The sequence below is a fragment of the Oncorhynchus masou genome, chromosome 15, assembly GCF_036934945.1.
Source record: "Oncorhynchus masou masou isolate Uvic2021 chromosome 15, UVic_Omas_1.1, whole genome shotgun sequence".
Classification (NCBI taxonomy): domain Eukaryota; kingdom Metazoa; phylum Chordata; class Actinopteri; order Salmoniformes; family Salmonidae; genus Oncorhynchus; species Oncorhynchus masou.
This window is the reverse complement of record NC_088226.1, coordinates 8152830-8179494: the sequence shown is the minus strand read 5'-3', so window position 1 is coordinate 8179494 and position 26665 is coordinate 8152830. Positions and strand designations below refer to the sequence as shown.

At 42.6% G+C, this 26665-nt stretch overlaps 1 protein-coding gene across 4 annotated transcripts; it reads right to left on the bottom strand.

Annotated features, from left to right (window-relative positions):
* Window positions 1-1069: 1069 nt before the first annotated feature.
* Window positions 1070-26665, bottom strand: LOC135555483 (prostaglandin E2 receptor EP1 subtype-like). Of its 4 annotated transcripts, XM_064987952.1 has the most exons (4): window positions 26411-26665; window positions 24336-24409; window positions 5505-6421; window positions 1070-2402 (listed from the first exon to the last, which is right to left on the bottom strand). In XM_064987952.1, exons 3-4 carry the CDS (start codon window positions 6375-6377, stop codon window positions 2130-2132), a joined length of 1146 nt encoding a protein of 381 aa, XP_064844024.1. In that variant the 5' UTR covers window positions 6378-6421; window positions 24336-24409; window positions 26411-26665; the 3' UTR covers window positions 1070-2129. The 4 variants fall into 4 exon arrangements, with proteins under 4 accessions (XP_064844024.1, XP_064844026.1, XP_064844025.1 ...); XM_064987954.1 differs by lacking the exon at window positions 24336-24409; XM_064987953.1 differs by lacking the exons at window positions 24336-24409; window positions 26411-26665 and adding an exon at window positions 19749-20048.

The following is a 26665-nucleotide window of genomic DNA, read 5'->3' as shown; positions in this document are numbered from 1 at the left end:
CATGGGGCTGTGCATTATCTTGTTGAAACATGAGATGATGGCGGCGGACGAATGGCACAAAAACTGCTTTAATGTTTACGTACTGCTTTACTCATTTCATATGTATATACTGTATTCTATTCTAACGTATTTTAGGTAATGCGCCATCATCCATAAATGTATTTTGTCCCCCTACACCAAACGCGATCACGACACGCAGGTTAAAATATCAAAACAAACTCTGAACCAATGACATGAATTTGGGGACAGATCGAAAAACATTAAACATTTATGGCAATTTAGCTTGCACTTGCTAGCTAATTTGTCCTGGGATATAAACATTGAGTTGTTATTTTACCTAAATGCACAAGGTCCTCTACTCGACAATTAATCCACACATAAAAACGGTTAACCGAATCGTTTCTAGTCATCTCTCCTCCCAGGCTTTTTCATCGTTTAACTTATATAGTGATTGGCATCTAAACTTTCATAGTATTACCACGACAACTGGCAACATTTCGTCTGTCAATCACCCACGTGGGTATAACCAATGAGGAGATGACACACAGACGCTTGTGAGTAGTCTGGGTGCAATAATTGAATAACATAGATTCCTAAATGTATTTTGCAACGCACGCGACACGAGCGGTGTAGTCAGGGTATAAGACTCCATTTGTGTACTTGTGTCATTTTCTTTTGTACTGTTACCTACTACTATACAAGCAAACTTAAATTCATAGAATTCATAGAATTCCATAAACTTCAGAGAAAATGTATGTAATTGTAAGGCGTTGTGTGTATTGCAGGAAATTATTTGTGGTAGTTCATCAATATGAGCCATTACAGACCACTTTACTCAGTAATAATTAACATTCGTTACAACCATTGCAATTGATGGAGTAATGAAAATCAATTCATCAATTCATACCTATACTGAGATCATTTCTGTTCTACTTCCCCTGTCAGAGGACATTTTCCACACCTCTGTTCTCTCCTGGGATGAGCACCATGGTGCTATGACCCTGACAGGCCATTTTGTGGTTTATTTCATTTTATTTTTATTGAACCTTTATTTAGCTATGCAAGTCAGTTAAGAACAAATTATTATTTACAATGACGGCCTATGGAAAGGCAAAATACCTCCTGCGGGGACGGGGGCTGGGATACATGTTATTTTAAAGAAAAATAAAATCATATATGTTTTTCAGTAAAAAAGGATAACCGGCAACTTAAACTTTATTAGACAACATTAAATTCTATAGCTTTTGCAACACTTAGCTTCATTTAGGTCCCCAGACAATTGGGGAAACAATATAAGCAATAAATACACACACACACACACAATTCACACGTCAATAGCATTACAAGTTTGACACATACTGTATGTCTTTCACATCTTCAAGCACAGGTAAAATCACAGCCTTTACTTTGCTTTGGCATAGTGCCACTGACTTCATGATGTGTCAAAGTGCACTTTGACATTTCCACAAACAAACAAAGCATGAACTCCAAAAAACACTGACAGTAACACACACAAACACGTATATATAATTTGAGATGTTTGTTGTTGATATCTTATAGGCAGCTTCATTTCATGTACATTTATGTACACAGAGAAAGACTCATGTTGCATTACCTACCAGACACTTTTACAACAAACCCTTCTCCTTGGGCAGATTTATCTGTGCTATGTCTCCAGTATCCAGGTGAGGCATACTGTCCTTACTTGGTCAGAATGTTTTGTTATAAATCCATTTATGACATTTCATTTGTTTGAGTATAGTCTGGCTTGGCTGTTTCCCATAAAATGATGAGACTTCTCCACACAACAGTCAAAGCAGGTCTTACTGGCCAATCAAATCAATCTGAAAGAGATCCAAGATCTGGAGGATGATGATTTCAATCCCAAACCCCATAGACTTTCACAGTCAGGCAGACCCACACAGTTCTCAATAAAGGAATATAGGTCTTATAGGCAATAGGTATTTCCTTTTGTGTGAAACACCAACACTGCTGTTAGATCCTACTGCTGGATGTTCAGTCTTCTCCTCAATCCAGCATGTTGAGTTGGGTGGCAAATAAAGCCCAAAGAACAACAAAGGACCATGATAAGATGTTTGTCTCTTTCTGTCTGTGTGTTTTCTTCTCCCTCAGATCCTGTTGACAGTGTTTATTTTCTCAGAGTTCTGGAAGGAGCTGATGTCCCAATGGCGGAAGGTGCTGTTCTTGAAGCTGGCCCGGCTCTTGGTGATGCGATAGATCTTCCTCAGCACGGCCCGGCGCAGCAAAATGTAGACCCAGGGGTCCAGGATCTGGTTCCAGGAGGCCAGCCGGACACCCATCACCATCAACCTCCTGTATGTGTCCTGGTCATTGCTTATGGAACCGCTATAGGACCATGTGACTGACATCAGGCCAAAGATCTGCAAGTAACACAGATACCTAGGTTAGTTTTACAGTGGTTGTGCAGGATATAGATATGTTCAGCTGGTGTATATATATTTGCATCAATCTGCATACACTGCTAGTAATTTATATACATTACCTGACACTGTAGATTGCCACATGTTAACAAAAAAAATGAATAAATGTAGCAGTCAAAATGCATCTTCACAACGTGTTCCTATGAACAGCTTTACTGATGTTAGAAATCACAGGCTCAAAATTGTAGCCTTATAAATCTTATTTACAATTTTTATAACAATTGGCCACAGCTTATTAAGAGATTTTAAGCACAAACAATGCCTCTGTAATGGTTCTTACATCTCCCCAACAGTAAAGCATGTATGCTAAGCTGTTCCAATTTAGTTCACACATCAGTAATTATATTTGAGCCCAACTTTTGTGCAGTATTGTGCAACTCAATAGGTCAACTACTGACATTAATGGGCGTAATGTCTTCCAGGTGAGAAATCCATTAATAGACACTATTAACGCACATAACATGCTTCTACTCCTGCATTGCTTGCTGTTTGGGGTTTTAGGCTGGGTTTCTGTACAGCACTTTGAGATATCAGCTGATGTAAGAAGGGCTTGATAAATTTGATTTGACAATGTTCTAAATAAAGAACAATGCATACTTTTTGGGAGAAGGAACAAGAGGGGGAGGTGCTCAAGGCTACTCTAAGTTTTAACAGACCCAGTGATGACAAGTAACAGGCTGCCATAATTTGAAGCATGGTTTATAGTCTGTCCTATTTCACTTCTCACAGTTTATGTGTCAAAATGAATGGTTACTTTTAAATTGGACCTGAATGTAGATTGCTTTGTATGTTTCTATTGTTGTTTGGTCAGGGTGTGATTTGGGTGGGCATTCTATGTTTGTATGTCTAGGTTTTTGGTAGTTGTGTTTCTGTTTAGTGTTTGTGTCACCTTGCAGGACTGTTTCAGGTTTTCCTTTTGTTCTTTTTTGTATTCAGTGTTCAGTTCCTTAAAATGAAGATGAACACGTTTCCCGCTGCATTTTGTTTCTGACGATTCCTCTTCTTCCGATGAAAGCCGTTACAACATATTAACAGTTTATACAAAATTCTTAGTATTGGAATTGTAAAAAAAAAATATATCCTTGATTAAAAAATCATCAAACCATCACCATGATTTTGTATGAAATTATTTTAGTTGGCTAATATTCCTCTTTCCCAGAAGACTGGAAAAGTAGAGAAGCTGTAACATTTTCAATGTCACCCAATCTGAAATCTGTTATTCAAGTCCTTCATAATGGCATTACCTTAAATAATTTATTCCATCTAGTCAATGCAAGGGCCCACCATGACTATTCATTTATAGCCTTGGTGCAGTACACCATGTCTATCCATCTGTTTTAGGTGCAGTATTCTGAATCATAGTGTTTATGACTGGGAACTGGAAAGTGTCTATTTCAGAAGGTGTACAAAAAGAGGATGAAATAGTACTGGATTGTTAGCAGAGATTTTCTATATTATTTCAGGCCTTTGAGTTTATGGGGCAGAATATCTTGGAAATTTACAGAGGATGAATTACTTTTGTTAGCTGAGCATTTTTACAATATTATTTTATGCTTTTACCACCCTGCATCTCACTACTGGTTTGTCTCTGAAGCTTAACAGGGTGGGTCAGTCCTGGTTGGCCATGGATGGGCGACCAGATGCTGCTGGAAGTGATGTTGGAGGGCCAGTAAGAGGCACTCTAGTCTCGTCAAAAACAAAAAGATCCCAGGGCAGTGATTGGGGACATTTCCCTGTGCAGGGTGCCGTCTTTTGGGTGAGACAGTAAGCAGGTGTCCAGACTCTCTGTGGTCACTAAAGATCTCAATGCACTTATCTTAAGAGTTGGGGTGTTCTCAGTGTCCTGGCTTCATCTCCATTCTGACCCTCATACCATTATGGCCAAGTAATCATCCCCAGCTTCCAATTGGCTCATTCATCCCCCCTCTTCTCCCCTGTAACTTTTCCCACAGACTCTATTCAATCTGTATTGCTGAAGCGAAATAGAAATGTAAATGTAACCCACATGAAACATTACTACAGTTTACTATAGAATTCTATAGTAAACTGTAGTATACTGTAGAATACTATACTACACATGGTAGTATCCCTCAATCATGTGTAGTACTTACTATAGAATGTTGTAGTATACTGTAGAATACTACAGTTAATATTACAGTATGATCCGCAAAAGAACATTGTAGTAAATACTACAGTAATGTCCGCAAAAACACTACAGTCCGCACAAACACAAACCTTTTTTATTATAGTAAAGACAACAGTATTTCATTTGCATATACCCTGCCCATTCCCCTCCCCATATCCCAATTTGTGCCACCCATAAGTGAGAAACCTACATGCCAAGTATAGAAGATATTATGTAATAGAAAATAGCAGAAGTGTTGAATTATTTGGTAAGATTTCAGGCTGGCTGATTGACTTACAGGTTATGGAATTCGTGCTCATTTAGTAGGTTTCATGAAGGAGAAAACCTCTACTTCTATATCAAAAATAATAAAACAAAAACACCATAATAAGTACTACATTAATATATTGCAAAGCACTACAGTGAATACTACAGGGAAGTCAGCAAAAACACTACAGTGAATACTATAGTATTTAAACCAGGGCTCTCCAACCCTGCTCCTGGAGAGCGACACTCCCGTAGGTTTTCACTCCAACCCCAGTTGTAACTAACCTGATTCAATTTATCAACCAGATACTTATTAGAATCAGGTGCGCTAGATTGGGATTTGAGCAAAAACCTACAAGAAGGCAGCTTTCCAGGAACAGCGTTGGAGAGCCCTGATTTATACCATAGTATACTAGTCTTTTTTCATGTGGGATTTCCCGATTGAGCAGACATACGAAGTGTTTACCGTGGATGCAGTAGCCGCTAACGTGGGAGCATTGCCTTTCAATTATGCTGTAGCGCTGAATTCCCATGATAAGGACTGAAAAGAGACCTTAATTCCCGAATGGAACACAATAAAGATAGTTTTGACCCCTACCCTGATTCATGCAGAATTGTGAACTTCAGTGAACTGAACTTTTCCAACTCACCAGCAGGGGGCTCCAGCAGATGCAAGAAGTGATCATAATGCCCACCAGCTGGGCCACCATCTCAATGTCATGGGACTTGGCTGAGCGATGGTAGCAGGTCTTACACTTCTTACGCAGTCTGGCAAGCACCAGCGTGACCCCACTGATGGTATTACACACCAGGGCCACAGTCAGAGAGGCCAGGCCCAGTCCAGAGAACAGCATGACAAAGGCCACGTCCGTCTCCTGAGTCTCTCCCAGGACACTGATGAAGCACCAGGTCCCGGGGTACTGGTAGGTGTAGGCCCCCAGCCTGAAGAAGGGCAGGAAGGCCACACACAGAGCCAGCAGCCAGATGAGAGCTAGTGCCATCTTGGTGCGAGCCGTGGTGACCAGTGAGGCATGGAGCAGGGGCTGTGTGACACCCAGGCAGCGCTCAGCAGCCATGGCACAGCCCAGGAACAATGGGCACAAGCCGAAGAACACCATGCTACCCCCTAGGAACTGGCAGGGGGCATCGGTGGCAGCGAGACCTAAGGGCCCAGTCGCAGCCCCAGCTGAGTACAGCCTCAACACCAGTGCACCGGGGATGACGTGGCCGGCAAAGTCTGTGGCCACCAGGGAACTGGCAAAGAGCAGGAAGGTGGCCTTGGAGCGGCGGCGCAGGCGGGCATAGGCTTTCGCCAGGATGACCAGGGCTACAATGTTGGACAGGATGCCCAGGGTCATGGAGAGGCCAGCTGCAGTGGGGTTACTGGGGGGAGACATGGGCCTCTCTGTGGTGATGTTTGCCCTCCAGGCCATGGCCGGCACACCCTCCACCCCCCAGGTCTGGTTGGGGAGGAGATTGGGGGCAGCCAGGCCTGAGGAGTTGTAGTGCTGCATGGCCAACATCACTGGCCTCAGGTAGCCATCGGGATCCTTAGAGTGAGAAGGCACTGAAAATAGGAAAGGTGTTATGATTAATATACTGACCAGTTGACCTGGAAGAACTCCTAACCTCACTAATATATAGTACTACCATAACCAAACTTAACCAATAGCCTATTATACATAGCATAAATACAAAGTTTACTGGGGAAACGAAAACTCATTCAGTATTCTGTTATTACCTAACAACAATAAATATTATCCTGCATTATGTAAAGATTTTTTTCTGTCATAAACCAGGTCTCCATCCAACCTTATTATGTGAGAAAAGTACAGTGCATTTGGAAAATATTCAGACCCCTTTTTGTTACATTACAGCCTTATTCTAAAATTGATTAAATAAAACATTTTCCACATCAATCTATTAACAATACCTCATAATGACAAAGAGATCTTTGCTAATTTATTAAAAACAAAAAACAGAAATACCTTATTTACGTAAGTATTCAGACCCTTTGCTATGAGACTCAAAATTGAGCTCAGGTGCACCCTGTTTTCATTGATCATCCTTGAGATGTTTCTACAACTTCATTGGACATTGGAAACATCCTGTCAGAAAAAAAACAAGCCATGAGGTCGAAGAAATTGTCCGTAGAGCTCTGAGACAGGATTGTGTCGAGGCACAACCAAAAAATATATGTCTGTATTATTGAAGGTCCCCAAGAATACAGTGGTGTCGTGTCTTTACTATCATTAAATTGAAGACTTAGATTTTATCAAAGATTTTCTGTAATTAGTATTACACGATCAAACTGATTAATCATGTAACTGTAATTAACTAGGAAGTCGCGGCACCAAGGAAAATATTCAGATTACAAAATTATAATTTCCCAATATAACCTTTCCGATATTTTCATATCTGATCAATAATCTTCTGATTAATTCATTATTTACTTTACCTCACGTTAGTCTCATTCCAAACATAGTAAATTGTTGGTTATCTGCACGAACCCAGTCTTCACTATGAGTCATCCATACATCAATTGTCTTAAATCATTTATTTATTACTAGTAATTCACAGAAATGCATAAACAAACAGTAGATAGTTGTTGTTCAGAGTGACATTCATTCATTCATTCATTATGGGGGTGGCAGGGTAGCCTAGTGTTTAGAGTGTTGGACTAGTAACCGGAAGGTTGCAAGTTCAAATCCCCGAGCTGACAAGGTACAAATCTGTCGTTCTTCCCCTGAACAGGCAGTTAACCCACTGTTCCTAGGCCGTCATTGAAAATAAGAATTTGTTCTTAACTGACTTGCCTAGTTAAAAAAAAAGAATAGAAGGGATGTTTCAGCGGTTGTTCTTTGTGTTGATTGATACCGAATTCCTAGCTGCAGACTAGTAATTAATATCAAAGACTTGTTCTTATTCTGTCGGTATCGATAGTCTAAGAGTTTAACCACATGGTTAAAAGATTCAGCAATGGTCTGCAACCTTTGTCCTCCCGTGATTGAGAGAAACATGGTCTACTTGAGGAATTCTCAAGATTGGGGTTTTATTCGGAATTTCAGAAAAGGGGCTGTCCCAGGATGCCTGACCCTAACTGGGCTCATGGGCGGTCCTCTGATTTAGTTCAACTCAAAAGGGAATTGGAGTTTCCTTCATTAAACATTCCAAAATCACATTACACAATTTTACAAACAGTATCATACTCACTTATTCATCTTATACAATAATTAGATGTAAACCTCATATCTGAGGCTATTATATAAACATCGTTATGGTAATGTGGCCGCACCGTCTCCCATGAGCTTCCCCAAGTTGTAACAAACGGACCAGTTCGTAGCTGGATTCTTCACCGATCTTTTATACCTTCTCCGGAACGTAAACGTTGTTCGGACCTCAAGTTCTGTGAGGTGGAAGAAATTCCTTTGTTCTCTATGAAACTTCACTCCATCTCTATACTGTGTGGCCATGTGGCAGGGTCTTCCCTAGGAATATACGACCTCACTGACCACAGCAGCCTGGTTGAAGGAGCAGAGAGCGGGTGATGGTGCTCGCTGTACCCAAAGAGGGCAACGTCATGACAGTGGCCTCCATCATTGTAAAATGAAAGAAGCTTGGAACCACCAAGACTATTCCTAGAGCTGGCGCCCAGCCAAACTGAGCAATAGAGGGAGAAGAGCTTGGTCAGGGAGGTGACCAAGAACTTGATGGTCACTCTGACAGAGCTCCAGAGTTCCTCTCTGGAGATGGGAGAACCTTCCAGAAGGACAACCATCACTGCAGCACTCCACCAATCTGTCCTTTATGGTGGAGTGGCCAGACGGAAGTCACTCCTGAGTAAAAGGCACATGACAGCCTGCTTGGAGACCACGATAAACAAGATTATCTGGTCTGGTGTAACCAAGATTGAACCCTTTGGCCTGAATACCAAGCGTCTGGAGGAAACCTGGCACCAGCCCTACGGAGAAGCATGGTGGTGGCAGCATCATGATGTGGGGATTCTTTTCAGTGGCAGGGACTGGGAGACTAGTCAGGATCAAGGTAAAGATGAACGGAGGAAAGTACAGAGAGATCCTTGATGAAAACCTGCTTCAGAGCGCTTAGGACCTCAGACTGGGGTGAAGGTTCACCTTCCAGCAGGATAATGACCCTAAGCACACAGCTAAGACAATGCAGAAGTGGCTTCGGGACAAGTCTCTGAATGTCATTGAGGGTCTTAACTAGAGGTCGACCGATTAATCGGTATGGCCGATTAATTAGGGCCAATTTCAAGTTTTCATAACAATCGGAAATCGGTATTTTGGGGTGCCGATTTGCCAATTTTTTATTTTATTTCTATTTATTTTTTAATTAGATTTTTTATACCTTTATTTAACTAGGCAAGTCAGTTAAGAACACATTCTTATTTTCAATGACGGCCAAGAAACGGTGGGTTAACTGCCTTGTTCAGGAGCAAAACGACAGATTTTCACATTATTAGCTTGGGGGGATCCAATCTTGCAACCTTACAGTTAACTAGTCCAACGCAATAACGACCTGCCTCTCTCTCCCTCTCTCTCGTTGCTCTCCACTGTGAATGCAGTAAGCCAAGGTAAGTTGCTAGCTAGCATTAAACTTATCTTATAAAAAACAATCAATCATAATGACTAGTTAACTACACATGGTTGATGATATTACTAGATATTATCTAGCGTGTCCTGCATTGCATATAATCTGACTGAGCATACAAGAATACAGGTATCTAAGTATCTGACTGAGCGGTGGAAGGCAGAAGCAGGTGCATAAACATTCATTCAAACAGCACTTTCGTGTGTTTTGCCTGCAGCTCTTCGTTGTGCGTCAAGCATTGCGCTGTTTATGACTTCAAGCCTATCAACTCCCGAGATGAGGCTGGTGTAACCGAAGTGAAATGGCTAGCTAGTTAGAGAGCGCTAATAGCGTTTCAAACGTCACTCGCTCTGAGCCTTCTAGTAGTTGTTCCCCTTGCTCTGCATGGGTAACGCTGCTTCGATGGTGGCCGTTGTCGTTGTGTTGCTGGTTCGAGCCCAGGAAGGAGCGAGGAGAGGGACAGAAGCTATACTGTTACACTGGCAATACTAAAGTGCAAATAAGAACATACAATAGTCAAAGGTTAATGAAATGGTATAGAGGGAAATAGTCCTATAATTCCTATAATAACTACAACCTAAAACGTCTTACCTAGGAATATTGAAGACTCATGTTAAAAGGAACCACCAGCTTTCATATGTTCTCATGTTCTGAGCAAGGAACTGAAAGGTTAGCTTTCTTACATAGCACATATTGGACTTTTTCTTTCTTCTCCAACACTTGGTTTTTCCATTATTTAAACCAAATTGAACATGTTTCATTATTTACCTGAGGCTAAATTGATTTTATTTATGTATTATATTAAGTTACAATAGGTGTTCATTCAGTATTGTTGTATTTGTCATTATTACAAATAAATGGGTAAAAAAAAAATCGGCCGATTAATCGGCATCGGCTTTTTGGTCCTCCAATAATCGGTATCGGTATCGACGTTGAAAAATCATTATCGGTCGACCTCTAGTCTTAACTTCTTCGGAATAGGAGGCAGCATTTGGAGGTGCCCAAAGTAAACTACCTGTTACTCAGGCCCAGAAGCTAGGATATGCATATATTGGTAGTATTGGATAGAAAACACTCTGAAGTTTCTAAAACTGTTACAATAATGTCTGTGAGTATTTTTTTTTTTTTCACCTTTATTTAACCAGGTAAGCTAGTTGAGAACACGTTCTCATTTGCAACTGCGACCTGGCCAAGATAAAGCATAGCAGTTCGACACATACAACAACACAGAGTTACACATGGAAAGAACAAAACACAGTCAAAAATACAGTAAAAAAAAAGACAAAGTCTATATACAGTGAGTGCAAATAAGGTCAAATAAGGGAGTTAAGGCAATAAATAGGCCATGGTGGAGAAGTAATTACAATATGGCAATTAAACACTGGAATGGTAGATGTACAAAAGATGGATGTGCAAGTAGAGATACTGTGGTGCAAATAAATACAGTATGGGAATGAGGTAGATGGGCTGTATACAGATGGGCTATGAACAGGTGCAGTGGTCTGTGAGCTGCTCTGACAGATGGTTCTTAAAGCTAGTGAGGGAGATGGGAATCTCCAGCTTCAGTGATTTTTGCAGTTCGTTCCAGTCAGTGGCAGCAGAGAACTGGAAGGAAAGGCAACCAAAGGAGGAATTGGCTTTGGGGGTGACCAATGAGATATACCAGCTGGATCGGGTGCTACGAGTGGGTGCTGCTATGGTGACCAGCGAGCTGAGTATGAAGCGAAGGCCAGCCAACGAGAGCGTATAGGTCGCAGTGGTGGTTAGTATATGGGGCTTTGGTGACAAAACGGATGGCACTGGGATAGACTACAACCAGTTTGCTGAGTATAGTGTTGGGGGCTATTTTATAGATGACATCGCCGAAGTCAAGGATCGGTAGGATGGTCAGTTTTACGAGGGTATGTTTGGCAGCATGAGTGAAGGAAGCTTTGTTGGGAAATACGAAGCCGATTCTACATTTAATTTTTGATTGGAGATGCTTAGTGTGAGTCTGGAAGGAGAGTTTACAGTCTAGCCAGACACATAGGTATTTGTAGTTATCCACGTATTCTAAGTCAGAGCCGTCCAGAGTAGTGATGCTGGATGGGCGGGCAGGTGCGGGCAATGATCGGTTGAATAGCATGCATTTAGTTTTATTTGCGTTTAAGAGCAGTTGGAGGCCACAGAAGGAGAGTTGAATAGCATTGAAGCTCGTCTGGAGGTTAGTTAACACAGTGTCCAAAGAAGGGCCAGAAGTATACAGAATGGTGTCGTCTGCGTAGAGGTGGATTAGAGAATCACCAGCAGCAAGAGCGACATCATTGATGTATACAGAGAAGAGAGTTGACCCGAGAATTGAACCCTGTGGCACCCCCATAGAGACTGCCAGAGGTCAGGACAATTGGCCCTCCGATTTGACACACTGAGCTCTATCAGAGAAGGAGTTGGTGAACCAGGCGAGGCAATCATTTGAGAAACCAAGGCTGTTGAGTCTGCCAATAAGAATGTGGTGATTGACAGGGTTGAAAGCCTTGGCCAGGTCGATAAATACAGCTGCACAGTAATGTCTCTTATCGATGGCGGTTATGATATCGTTAAGGACCTTGAGCGTGGCTGAGGTGCACCCATGACCAGCTCGGAAACCAGATTGCATAGCGGAGAAGGTACGATGTGATTGAAAATGGTCAGTAATCTGTTTGTTAACTTGGCTTTCAAAGACCTTAGAGATGCAGGGTAGAATAGATATAGGTCTGTAGCAGTTTGTGTCTAGAGTGTCTCCCCCTTTGAAGAGGGGGATGACCGCAGCAGCTTTCCAATCTTTGGGAATCTTAGACGATACAAAAGAGAGGTTGAACAGGCTAGTAACAGGGGTTGCAATAATTTTGGCAGATAATTTAAGAAAGAGAGGGTCCAGATTATCTAGCCCGGCTGATTTGTAGGGGTCCAGATTTTGCAGCTCTTTCAGAACATCAGTTAAAAGTTGCATATCACGGGGGCTATTCGATGCTAATGCAGAGCGCCACAGGATGTTTTTTGTGCTGGTCAAGGGCAGACAGGTCTGGAGTGAACCAAGGGCTATATCTATTCCTGATTCTACATTTTTTGAATGGGGCGTGCCTATTTAAGATGGTGTGGAAGGCGCTTTTAAAGAATAACCAGGCATCCTCTACTGTCGGGATGAGGTCAATGTCGTTCCAGGATACCCCGGCCAGGTCGATTAGAGAGGCCTGCTCGCAGAAGTGTTTTAGAGAGCGTTTGACAGTGATGAGGGGTGGTCGTTTGCTCGCAGACCCATTACGGATGCAGGCAATGAGGCAGTGATCGCTGAGATCTTGGTTGAAAACAGCAGAGGTGTATTTGGAGGGTGAGTTAGTTAGGATGATATCTATGAGGATGCCCATGTTTACGGATTTGGGGTTATATCTGGTAGGTTCATTGATAAGTTGTGTGAGATTGAGGGCTTCAAGCTTAGATTGTAGGATGGCCGGGGTGTTAAGCATGTCCCAGTTTAGGTCACCGAGCAGCACGAGCTCAGAAGATAGATGGGGGACAATCAAATCACATATGGTGTCGAGGGCACAGCTGGGGGCAGAGGGTGGTCAATAGCAAGCGGCAACGGTGAGAGACTTGTTTCTGGAAAGGTTCCTTTTTAGAAGTAGAAGTTCAAATTGTTTCGGTACAGACCTGGATAGTAAGACAGAACTCTGCAGGTTATCTTTGTAGTAAATTGCAACACCGCCCCCTTTGGCAGTTCTATCTTGTCAGAAAATGTTATAGTTAGGAATGGAAATTTCAAGGTTTTTGATGGTCTTCCTAAGCCAGGATTCAGACACGGCTAGGACATCCGGATTGGTGGAGTGTGCTAGGGCAGTGAATAAAACAAACTTAGGGAGGAGGCTTCTAATGTTAACATGCATGAAACCAAGGCTTTTACGGTTGCAGAAGTCAACAAATGAGAGAGCCTGGGGGATGGGAGTGGAGGTAGACACTGCAGGGCCTGGATTAACCTCTACATCACCGGAGGAACAGAGGAGGAGTAGGATAAGGGTATGGCTAAAGGTTAACAGAACTGGACACCTAGTACGTTCAGAACAGAGAGTAAAAGGAGCAGATTTCTGGGCACGGTAGAATATATTCAAGGCGTAATGTACAGACAAAGGTATAGTAGGATGTGAATACAGTGGGGGTAAACCTGTGCATATAGTGATAATAAAATAGATATTGTCTCTAGAAATAGCATTTAAACCAGGTGATGTCACTGCGTGTGTGTGGGGGGTGGAACTAAATATTTAGCCGAGGCGTGTTGAGCAGTGCTAGAGGCTCTACAGTGAAATAAAACAATAGTTACAAACCAGAAAAGCAATCGACATGGCATGGTGACGTTAGGGAAAGGCATGCGTAGCCGGGTGATCATACAAGTCCAGTGCGTGGTTTCAAGCAGCTAGCGGCACGGGGCTAGCAGGCTAACAGAAAGGCCTTAGAGGGATAACGCGACGGAGGGAAGTCTGTTGTGCCCCCCTCGTGCAGTTACATCAGCGGACGGATCAGCAGGGCTCCATGTGGTAAACCAGGCCAATTGGCAAAATATGTATAGTGGCTGAAGAAATATGTCCGAAGGGCCTCTTAAGTCAGCAGTCCAATGTGCTTAAGATAGCTAGCAGGCCGCAGATTAGAGGCAGTGCGTTCAGGGGTTGTTAGCTGCTATAATTCCAGGTGGAAATATATATATATATATATATATATATATATATATAATAAAAATGTTTAAAAATAAAATAAAATAAAAAATAGTTTCAGCTCTTGCGGTAGGAATCTGGAGATATCGAGAAGAATAAGTCCAACTAGCTCTGGTTTGAGTCACGCTGTACAGACTGGCGAGAGTGGTCCGGGATAAAGGTAGCTGATGACCGCTAGAAAAGGATAGCTGACTGCTAACTAGTGGCTTCGGAATGTGTTCGATGGGCCTCGTAAGCCAACAGTCCGTTGTGCTCTAGACAGCTAGCATTCAGGGGATGTTAGCTGCGAAGGTCGGAAGGTGAAAGGGTTCAGAGCTTGCGATAGGAATCCGGGGATATGGAGAGAAAACAAATAGGTCCGGTATGCTCTGGTTGAATTGCGTTGTACAAACTGGCGAGAGCTTTCCGAGCTAAGGTTAGCTGATGACTGATTAGCTGGCTAGTTAGCTGGCTAGTTGATGTTGGAGAGGTTCCAGTAAGAGGCAAAGAAAAATATGTTAGAGAAAAAGAGTATCTTGAAATAAGGGTTTAGAAAAATATAAAAAGATATGAGAAGAAAAATATATAAAAATATATATACATGGGACACGACAAGACAAAGGACAAGTACTCCTGACTGCTACGCCATCTTGGAAGCAGTATAACAGAACAGATATGGCAGGTGGAAATCAGAGGAGAATCCATACAGATTTTTCATTTTGTTGAGATCACAGCCCATTCAAATCCTTGTTTATGGGAGATTCTCTTTAGAAAGGGTTTCAGGCTTGTTTTTTGAAAAATGAGCTAGAATTTGTAGTTTTTCTAGGTGGCTCTCATTTTGACTGTAGTGTTCTGGCGCGCACACTTCGTTATTTATCTCCAGTATTGAACACACTATTCTATGTCTTACATTTGATTGTTTATTTACATATTAGGGTACCTGAGGATTGATTAGAAACGTTGTTTGACTTGTTTGGACGAAGTTTATTGGTAACTTTTGGGATTCCTTTGTATGCTTTTTGAACGAGGGGAACAGGTGGATTACTGAATTAAGCCCGCCAACTAAAATAACTTTTTTGGGATATAAAGAAGGACTTTATCGAACAAAACAACCATTTGTTTTGTAGCTGGGACCCTAGGGATTGCAAACAGAGGAAGATCTTCAAAGGTAAATTATTTATTTTATCGCAATTTCTGACTTTCGTGACCCCTCTGCTGGTTTGGAAAATGTTTTTAATGCTTTTGTACACGGGGCACTGTCCTCAGATGATCGCATGGTATGCTTTCGCCGTAAAGCCTTTTTGAAATCTGACAAAGAGGCTGGATTAACAAGAAGTTAAGCTTTTAAATGATGTATGATACTTGTATTTTCATGAATGTTTAATATTACGGTTTTTGCATTTCGAATTTTGCGCTCTGCAATTTCAACCGATGTTGTCGAGGTGGGGTGCTACCGGCATGTCTAGCCCAAAGAGGTTTTAATACTTATGTAAATGTAATATTTCCCCTTTGGCATTTTTTTTCTTCTTTTTTTATAAATATGCAACAATTTCTAAAAACTTGTTTTTGCTTTGTCTCTATGTGGTATTGTGTCACGCCCTGACCTTAGTTATCTTTGTTTTCTTTATTATTTTGGTTAGGTCAGGGTGTGACGAGGGTGGTATGTGTGTTTTTGTTCTGTCTAGGGTTTTTTGTATGTCTATGGGGTTTTGGTATGTCTAGGTAAATGTAGGTCTATGGTGGCCTGAATTGGTTCCCAATCAGAGGCAGCTGTTTATCGTTGTCTCTGATTGGGGATCCTATTTAGGTTGCCATTTCCCATGTTGTTTTTTTTGGGTTATTGTCTATGTGTAGTTGCATGTCAGCACTCGGTTTATCATAGCGTCACGGTCGTTTTGTTAGTTTGTTTAATTGTTCTTCGTTAATTAAAGAGGAATGTGTTCATATTATGCTGCGCATTGATCTCATCAATATGATGAACATGACAGAATAACCCACCAAACCAGGACCAAGCAGCGTGAAAAGGAGGAACAGCGCTTAATGGGGAAATGGACCTGGGAGGAGATATTAGATGGAGCAGGACCCTGGACACAGCCGGGGGAGTATTTGCCATCTTAAGGAGGAGTTAGAGGCAGTGAAAGCGGAACAGCGATACTATGACGATAAATACCGGAGAATAGAGGAACAGCGACGAAATGAAGGTACACGGCTAGCACGGAAGCCCGAGAGGCAGCCCCAATAACTTTTTTGGGGGGGACACAAGGAAATTGCATGAGTCAGGTCAGAGACCTGAGCCTACTCCTCGTGCTTACTGTGGGGAGCGTGTTACTGGTCAGGCACCGTGTTATGCAGTGGAGCGCACGGTGTCTCCAGTGCGCGATTCTAGCCCGGTGCGCTCTATTCCAGCTCCTCGCATTGGCTGGGCTAGAATGGGCATCCAGCCAGGAAGGAGGGTGCCGGCTCAGCGCTCCTGGTCTCAGTATACCTCTTTGGACCAGGATATCCTGCGCCGGCTCTGCGTACTGTGTCTCCGGTGAGTCTGCACAGCCCAGTGCGTCCTGTGCCAGCGCCCTGCATTTGCAGCAGGCCTCCAGTGCGCCTCGGCAGTCCAGTACGCCCTGTTCCTGCTCCCCGCACTCGCCCTGAGGTGCGTGTCACCAGCCCGGTACCACCAGTGCCGGCACCATGCACCAGGCCTCCAGTGTGCCTCCAGGGTCCAGTACGCCCTGTTCCTATTCCCCGCACTCGCCCTGAGGTGCGTGTCCCCAGCCCGGTGCCACCAGTGCCGGCACCACGCACCAGGCCTATAGTGAGCCTCGGCAGTCCAGAGCGTCCGGCGACAGTACCCAGTCCAGAGCATCCGGCGACAGTACCCAGTCCAGTACCCAGTCCAGTTCACAGACCGGAACCTCCAACGACGGGCCACAGACCGGAACCTCCAATGACGGGCCACAGACCGGATCCTCCAACGACGGGCCACAGTCCGTTCCCCAGTCCGGGGCCTCCACCTACGGCAAGGATCCGCAGTCCAGAGCCTCCGACGATGATCCACGGGTCAGTGCTACAAGAGAGGACTCAGTGTAAAGAAGGGGGGCGGCGTCCAGAACCAGAGCCACCACCGAGGTTAGATGCCCACCCAGACCCTCCCATATAAGTTTAAGTTTGCGGCCGGGACTCCACACCTTTGGGGGGGGTTCCCAATCAGAGGCAGCTGTTTTTTGTTGTCTCTGATTGGGGATCCTATTTAGGTTGCCATTTGCCATGTTGGTTTTGTGGGTTATTGTCTATGTGTCGATGCATGTCAGCACTCAGTTTATCATAGCGGCACGTTCGTTTTGTTTAAGTGTTCTTCGTTAATTAAAGAAGAATGTGTTTATATCACGCTGCGCCTTAGTTTTATCGCTATGACGAACGTGACGTATTGTGTGTAGATTGATGAGGGGGGGGGGAAACGATTTAATCCATTTTAGAATAAGGCTGTAATGAAAAAAAATGTGAAAAAAGTCAAGGGGTCTGTCTGAATACTTTCCGAATGCACTGTATATGTTGGATAAAAAATGTCATGACAGACCGGATGGCTTAAAATGTGTCGTAAAATGTCCAAATGTGGACAAAACAAACTAGATAAATTGATAACTTTTTGAGTTGCTGAAGTTAATTATGCAAGAAATGGCTGTGGAAACGCTTTTATGCGCAAATATTGATAAAATAACCATCATATCGAAACTTGGGAGTCATGCGATGATATGGTGGGATGTCTTTCCACTTGGAATCGGGTCGGGAAATCATACAGTTTATTAGGCTACAGATGATGAACTTCACATGGTGGTGGAAGGTGATGAGCTCGATGTTCCTTTCCAATAAATATCGATAGTCTTATTCTGCTGACATGATGATCGTGCTTGGCTATCATTTGACAAATAAAAATAATCTCGCTCTTCTCCATAAATAATTGCATCATGCAGGTAGTCTACCCGGACTGTAGGCCTATCTGGGAGCTGTTCGCTAGAGCGCACATACCAAGACAAGAGAGGGCACATTCGCTATATAAAGTATTTTTCTTTGGAGGGGGAGGGGGGACATAACCATCAGAGTTGAAAATGCGATGGAAACCCATTTAGCTTGTATTTGTTATTTTGGTAAATGGGTGTTTAACCGCAAAATTTGTTTTAATTTGCACTACGTCATCCCGCACAGCTTTTTTTTCGTATCAAGTTCATTTTATGGAAACATCTCTGGTGGGAAAATGCACATAGGCTATTGTTTTTATTCAGATTTTAGAATATTCTGTTGCCAATTGTCGTGAACTGAATGGAAACCTAGCTAGTGTCCTTTAAAAAGCCTATTGTAGACAAATGCCACACACTCCCCCCTCATTGTACTCCGCAACCTGAGAATGCGGGACAAGTCAATACAGTTCTTGTGAAAGGTGCTCCTTCAAGTCTTGACCGTGTCTGACAGTGACATAGCACACGTTCTGTGAAAGGTGCTCTATCATGATAGCAGACCCATAGGCGTAGTCTACACGATGCCAATCAAATCACCCCTTTCCTTCGTCTTCAAAACCTTCAATGCAGAATAACAGAACAGAGTCACAATACTTCTTCCAAAATTAGGTATACATAAAATCCTATACTGTGCTGCCTAGTTTGTATAATATGTTTTCTCATGAGTTACTCGATCTAGCAATGATTTCGGATTGATTTGTAGCAGAGATACCTTACCATTGTTCATGAGAAACACACACACAAAGGGTATGCCCTTGCCAAACATGACATAGGCTACTACAGTTTTGTAGGGTGCATTTGCAGTCCTTGAAAAAAATACGTTATTAAATGTTGCAAGCAGCACAGTTACAGTTACTGACGCTCTAGATAACATGAAAACAGGTTAATCAACTCCGCTAGGGCGAGTAAAATGGTCAGAGTGAGGTGTTCTCTCATTTTGTCTGGAAGTAGCAAGTAAGCTAGCCAACTTTATCCAGTTAGCTTTGGTGCTTGACTGCTGTCGTAAGGTCAGAACGCTCGGATCAACCCTACTCCTCTGCCAGAGCATCCAGTGTGCGCTCTGAACACTCCGAGAGCGAAGCCTCTGAATTTATGAACAGACAATCTGACAACGCTCTGAATTTACAATCGACACATAGCCACTGACACACTGGAGGCAATTTACGAACGCACCCAAAGACATTGATAAATGAGAGAGTTGAAAACAATTTCAGGTTTAAAATCGAAATGAAATCATACTAATTCAGCCCAATACATGTGCACTCATTATTGGTAAAACAAAAAAACATGTATGGTTCTTCAAAAAACCTTATTAAGCTGAGCAGTGTATGTAACGACTAATTACACGGAGTGTAACGTTTGACCAGGCAAGCAATTATTTCCCTCTACTTTCACCCATTTTGTAAAAAAAAATTCTAATAGTTGTTCATTGTAAATTTCCTGAATGATTTACCATGTCCAAATTAAAAGGGATCTGTGTGCATTGTCAAAACGGTTATTATTTATGTGCATTGCTAGTTCAACATCATAGGCTACAAGAAGATAATTAATGGTGTGAAATAAGTAATAATGATATTACCTGACCAAACAGTGAATCCATAGAAACAAATGAAGATTAATTCCTTTGGTTTTCAGATGTTAAATCATTTCACTGTGAACCATGACATTCAAAAGTTCCTTAAACTCAGGGATTCATCCACGAGAATGTTACTTATTATCAACAATGATAACCAGAGCTGATAGTGACCTGAGCTGATAGTGAAGTCATGTATCCCGAGGAGTGCCTCATTCTCTCCTAAAGAAAACAAAACGAGCAACCGCACGAGAAGTCCGTCACCAAGATCAAGACCCAGTCTCCAAAAGGTTGCACAGCCAACCATTTACTATTCAACGTTTGTTTCGTTGCTCAGCCCTCTTTATAGACTTGTACCGAGTTGACGCAGCCCCGGGGCGTCTTGAGTCCGTGAGAGGAATGCATGTATCCATATTACAGCAGTTCAGTGAAAGGGAACTGGGAGTGCTACCCAATAACTTATTGGAAACGAATTAGATATTCTATTAATGCAGCCATTTTATTTAACAACCAACTTTACACGTTGACATGTAACTATAACATCCCAAGATCAAGTAATGTCAAAGTACAGTATCTTACAGTGTTCAAACAAAACAGATGGCAGGAGTTTGACAAATGTTTTGTTATAACAGCATTATTAAAGGGCAATTCCGCCACTTTTCAACCTTATATTCATAATCTTCAGCACCAAACCAGTGTCTACATATGTGAAAACAGTGGGTTTCTATGATCTGTGGTTAAAAAGATAGGAAGAAAAGTCTTTAAAAATGTTTTCTCTTTGACATCACAGTGTAGCATTAAAAGTAAAAAACTGTGAATTTCAAAACCTGCAACTAGTTTATATTTTCTTGCTCCCCATGAAACAGATGTGAAATTGTCTAGCTAGTTAGCGGGGTGCGCGCTAATAGCTTTTCAATTGGTGACGTGTCTCGCTCTGAGACCTTGAAGTAGTTGTTCCCCTTGCTCTGCAAGGGCCACAGCTTTTGTGGAGCGATTGGTAACGATGCTTCAAGGGTGGCTGTTGTCATTGTGTGCAGACGGTCCCTGGTTCGATCCAAGGTAGGGGCGAGGAGAGGGATGGAAGCAATACTGTTACACCCGCATCACTGCAGATCTCATGGTGTTTGAAAATCCCAGTTTTAAAATGTTCAAAGTTTTGATGATATCATTGGGCAGAATTATTCACATACACATACATACAAAAGTATGTGGGCACCCCTTCAAATTAGTGGATTAAGCTATTTCAACCACACCCGTTGCTGACAGCTGTATAAAATTGCACACAAGCCTAAGATCACCATCACAATGCCAAGTGTCGGCTGAAGTGGTGTAAAACTCGCCGCCATTGGACTCTGGAGCAGTGGAAACGCGTTCTCTGGAGTGATGAATCACGCTTCACCATCTGGCAGACCGACGGGTGAATCTCGGTTTGGCGGATGCCAGGAGAAAGCTACTTGTCTGAATGCATAGTGGCAACTGTAAAGTTTGGTGGAAGAGGAATAATGGTCCCGGGCTGTTTTTCATGGTTCGGGCTAGAACCCCTTATGTCCAGTGAAGGGAAATCTTAACGCTGCACCATACAATGGCATTCTAGACTATTCTGTGCTTCCAACTTTGTTGCAACAGTTTGGGGAAGGCCCTTTCCTGTTTCAGCATGACAATGACCCTGTGCACAAAATTGTTTGTCGAGATCGGTGTGGAAGAACTTGACTGGCCTGCACAGCAGTACAGTCGTCTCAAATAAAACTGTGAAGGACCTCAGCGTTACTCTGGACCCTGATCTCTCTTTTGACGAACATATCAAGACTGTTTCAAGGATAGCTTTTTTACATCTACGTAACATTGCAGAAAACAGAAAGTTTCTGTCCAAAAATGATGCAGAAAAATTAAGCCATGCTTTTGTCACTTCTAGGTTAGACTACTGCAATGCTCTACTTTCCGGCTACAGAGCCTGGAGCACTAAATAAGCTTCAGTTAGTGCTAAACACGGCTGCTAGAATCTTGATTAGAACCAAAATATGTGATCTTATTACTCCAGTGCTAGCCTCTCTACACTGGCTTCCTGTTAAGGCAAGGGCTGATTTCAAGGTTTTACTGCTAACCTACAAAGCATTACATGGGCTTGCTCCTACCTATCTTTCCGATTTGGTCCTGCCATACACACCTACACGTATGCTACGGTCACAAGATGGCAGACCTCCTTACTGTCCCTAGAATTTCTCAGCAAACAGCTCGAGGCAGGGCTTTCTCCTATAGAGCTAAATTTTCATGTGAGAGACGTAGACTCGGTCTCAACCTTTATATATTTATTGAAGACTCATCTCTTCAGTAGGTCCCCTCTCTCCACTGGGATTCTCTGTCTCTGGCTTACTGGTGCTCTTCCATGCCGTCTCTAGGAGGGGTGCGTCACTTGAGTGGGTTGAGTCACTAACGTGATCTTCCTGTCTGGGTTGGCGCCCCCCTTGGGTTGTGCCTTTTATACGCAGCCTTTTTATTTTACCTTTATTTTACTAGGCAAGTCAGCAGTTAAGAACAAATTCTTATTTTCAATGACGGCCTAGGAACAGTGGGTTAACTGCCTGTTCAGGGGCAGAACGACAGATTTGTACCTTGTCAGCTCGGGGATTTGAACTTGCAACCTTGCGGTTACTAGTCCAATGCTCTAACCACTAGGCTACCCTGCCGGCCTTGTCTCAGGATGGTAAGTTGATGGTTGAAGATATCCCTCTAGTGGTGTGGGGGTTGTGCTTTTGCAAAGTGGGTTATATCCTGTTTTTTTGGCCCTGTTTGGGGGTTTTGTCGGATGGGGCCACAGTGTGGCTTGGTTGGGTTGTGTTTTGGAGGACACATGACTCTCGACCTTCGTCTCTCCCGAGCCCGTACGGGAGTTGTAGCGATGAGGCGAGACAGTAATTACTAACAATTGGATACTACGAAATTGGGGAGAAAAAAGGGGGGTAAAGATAATTTTACAAATTTAATAATATATATATATATATATTATAATGTTTTGCATGTTTTTTGATTTCCAGCACTAAAGGTGCACCTTTAGTGCTGGAAATGAAAACATAGCCTGGATAACTTTTAATGTTCCTGCAAAACATTTTTTGGGGCTATGGTAAAAAAGAGATATGCAAGGTACTTTTTTATTTTAAATAAAATGAAAATAATAACATTTTACAGATGTTTGTCACAGATGTCGGCCAGTTATTATGTTGAGCAACTTTATAGTAACATAAGGTGTCACATAATGTTCAATGGAAGACCCCATAACTACTTAAAAAGATTGACCTCCATCTAGCTTTTTGAGACTAGTGCTAATGAAATTCTGTTGAGACGATCTTCTCACATGTTTCTGTAGGCTATTGGATTTGAGCTGTTTAGAGGTTGAAGAGGATCATCAACGCAAACTAGATCTGCCCCTGTCTCCGCAAACATCCATACGTTGAGTGCCTATAGCTACAGCTGTGCTGTGAATGTAACCCAAATCAAAATCAAATCAAATTTATTTGTCACATACACATGGTTAGCAGATTTTAATGCGAGTGTAGTGAAATGCTTGTGCTTCTAGTTCCGACAATGCAGTAATAACCAATGAGTAATCTAACCTAACAATTCCAAAACTACTACCTTATACACACAAGTGTAAAGGGATAAAGAATATGTACATAAAGATATGAATGAGTGATGGTACATAACGGCATAGGAAAAATGCAGTAGATGGTATCGAGTACAATATACATATGAGATGAGTAATGTAGGGTATGTAAACAGAGTGGCATAGTTAAAGTGGCCTGTGATACATGTATTACATGAAGATGCAGTAGATGATATAGAGTACAGTATATGAGATGAGTAATGTAGGGTAGAGTGGGCCAAAAAAGTATTTAGTCAGCCACCAATTGCGCAAGTTCTCCCACTTAAAAAGATGAGAGAGGCCTGCAATTTTCATCATAGGTACACTTCAACTATGACAGACAAAATGAGAAAAAAAATCCAGAAAATCACATTGTAGGATTTTTAATTTATTTATTTGCAAATTATGGTGGGAAATAAGTATTTGGTAAATAACAAAAGTTTATCTCAATACTTTGTTATATACCCTTTGTTGGCAATGACAGAGGTCAAACGTTTTTTGTAACTCTTCACAAGGTTTTCACACACTGTTGCTGGTATTTTGGCCCATTCCTCCATGCAGATCTCCTCTAGAGCAGTGATGTTTTGGGGCTGTCGCTGTCTTTGACGCTGTCTGTGTGGGTGGACCAATTCAGTTTGTCCTTGATGTGTACGCCGAGGAACTTAAAACTTACTACCCTCTCCACTACTGTCCCGTTGATGTGGATAGGGGGGTGCTCCCTCTGCTATTTCCTGAAGTCCACAATCATCTCCTTTGTTTTGTTGACGTTGAGTGTGAGGTTATTTTCCTGACACCACACTCAAAGGGGCCTTATCCCCCCCGAGGGATAAGGATTGATTGAATATGTCCGTAAACACACTAGCCAGCTGGTCTGCGCATGCTCTGAGGACGCGGCTGGGGATGCCTTCTGGTCCTGCAGCCTCGCGAGGGTTAACACGTTTAAATGTTTTACTCACATCGGCTGCAGTGAAGGAGAGTCCGCAGGTTTTGGTTGCGGGTCGTGTCAGTGGCACTGTATTGTCCTCAAAGCCTGTGTGAGATTGCCAGAGAGTCAATTCAGCCTTTGGCCTTGTAAACATTGAGCTAATACACATTTTCTGGGAAAGAGATTAAACCTTGTCTTGGATTAAAAAGCATCTGCAATAAATATTCTACATTTCAATGTATCACGCTTCCTTTTTTAACATGTTACTGTGTATAAGCAAGTAAGTACAATATATTTTTATAATGTGCCACGGGCTGACAGGGAACCTATAAGACCCTCAGACGTAGTCCTCACACAGTACTATGTGTGCTCTTTTTGAGTAGCAGGGGAATGCCTTAGATACCCCATGTCCCCTTCATCAACAGCATTCCCTTTCTACCAAATCAGAATTCTGCAGAAAAACGAGGGTTGGTTTTGATATGCTATCCTATGTCAAAACAGCAGAGGCCTATGGTATATAAGATATCTTAATCTACAGTATATTCTTTCAGCTACTACGAAATCAGACAGAGAAAACATTGTCCTTGACTGACAGCCTAATGAAGCAAGCAACGGAATCCATCAGGTTGTGTGAGTCCGACAGCCAGCCAGCATCCTACACAGACCAACATCAGAGACAGGTGAGGCTATTTGCTTGGCTTAATCAGGCCCAGAAACTGACAGGTCAAATCAGTATGGAACCTGGAGGGCAGCTAAGATCAACACCTTATAGGCAGGTTATTAGCTCTGTCGTCATGGAGGAAAGAGTAGTGAAAAGAGAGGGAGCAGAAATGTTGTATTTACACAGCTAGAGCAACAGAATCACGACTTCCACAGCTGAGACTCCAAAGACAGGTGGGAAAAGGCTAACAGCTATTACCTTACTTTTCTTTAGGTGGTAGCCCAGATAAAGATCCTATGACAGGGCCTTGACTGCAACTGAGCAAATGCTCTGATACTGTATTATGTCCCAATGAATTTTTCTTTGCATCAGCGAGGCTTTGATGAACTCGCTGGCACACATGCGAAGAAAGCATCTTGGGCACTGGTAGTGCTACACTTTGATTGGTAGGAGAGGATTAGTTTGGTGCAGGCCAGGATCTGATAGCAAAGGCAGAAATAACATCACATTTTTACCAGGACCATCACCACTGAGAGGTTGCCCTCAGAACGGCACTGGGTGCTTTTGGTTGTTGACATTGGACCCTAAGGCAAGAACCCTCTGAAACATTGCGGGTTTCAATGTTTGTGGTCTTCAGCCACAAGCCCCCCGCTTTTACCTACTAACTTTATTCCAGCAGTTTAGGATTAACTTAAACTGGAGTCTGTATTACTTGGCCTCAGACAACATTTTCCACTGCCTTGTCTTGTAGTGGACGCCATTGTTCCATCTCTCACCATGATTAGTGATTGAAAAGATTGCCATTTGGCCCCAATAACCCCAGGGTTCTCCAACAGCACGTCTAAGCCTTGTAACCTAACTCCACTCACCCTGTCCCATTCACCAACCATTAATACGTGCAGTGCAACTCTATTGTTTCTTTCAGGACCTCAACCTGCTAACATATAAGACATATAAGAGAGGATGGTCAAAGTGATTCAGATTGTTCTTCAATGCTTTTGAAGTGGTTTCGAAATAAATTGGACAAAAAAACGTTCCCTTTGATTTTGGTCTTGCAGGCACAGATCCTAGATTGCTGTTTCACCATTGAGCGGTGCGGTCATTTTTTGGCATGAGGCTCAAATCCCTAATAGAGGTGGACTTGAGTGTTGCTACTGTGATGTGTATGATGTACAGGACCATAATGCTATCACAACATCAACTCTCTTGACACAGTTATTTTCATATGCCGTGCCAAAATAAGACAACTTGTAAACTTGTAATGTAAGCTGTGTAACTCTCCACATTTCGAAGAGAAACACATTATAAACATGGCTGTGTTTTTAACATAATTACTTATTTTGTCTTCTAAAGCGCTGCCTTGTCCTCATTTCAAGACCTCAGACTGAGAGGCAGAAGGCCAATTCAGGGCCACATGTTTTAGATTTTGGAGCTGAATGACTCACCTGGTTGTTGGCGACAACGCAGTATGGCATCTCATCTCGTCTGCAGCAATCGTTAAACAGCAACCGAGCGGTGGAACACGTCCTGTTGCTTAGTGAAATACCCAAGTGTCCAACAGTACCTCTGGCCCTGGGGATCCAACTGGTAGCGGAGCAGCATGGGAACTAAGCCACATGTTCTTGAAAGTATTTTTATTGATGTGTTTCAATGTGCATGGGATTGAATATCAAATTTATCTCACACCCTTTACGTCTGTG

Coding starts and splice junctions, on each gene's coding strand:
- LOC135555483 (XM_064987952.1), bottom strand. CDS start 6,377: ATGTTGGCCATGCAGCACTACAACTCCTCAGGCCTGGCTGCCCCCAAT. Junction 2,403..5,504: donor TCTGCTGGAGCCCCCTGCTG/GTGAGTTGGAAA, acceptor TGTTACTTGCAG/ATCTTTGGCCTGATGTCAGT.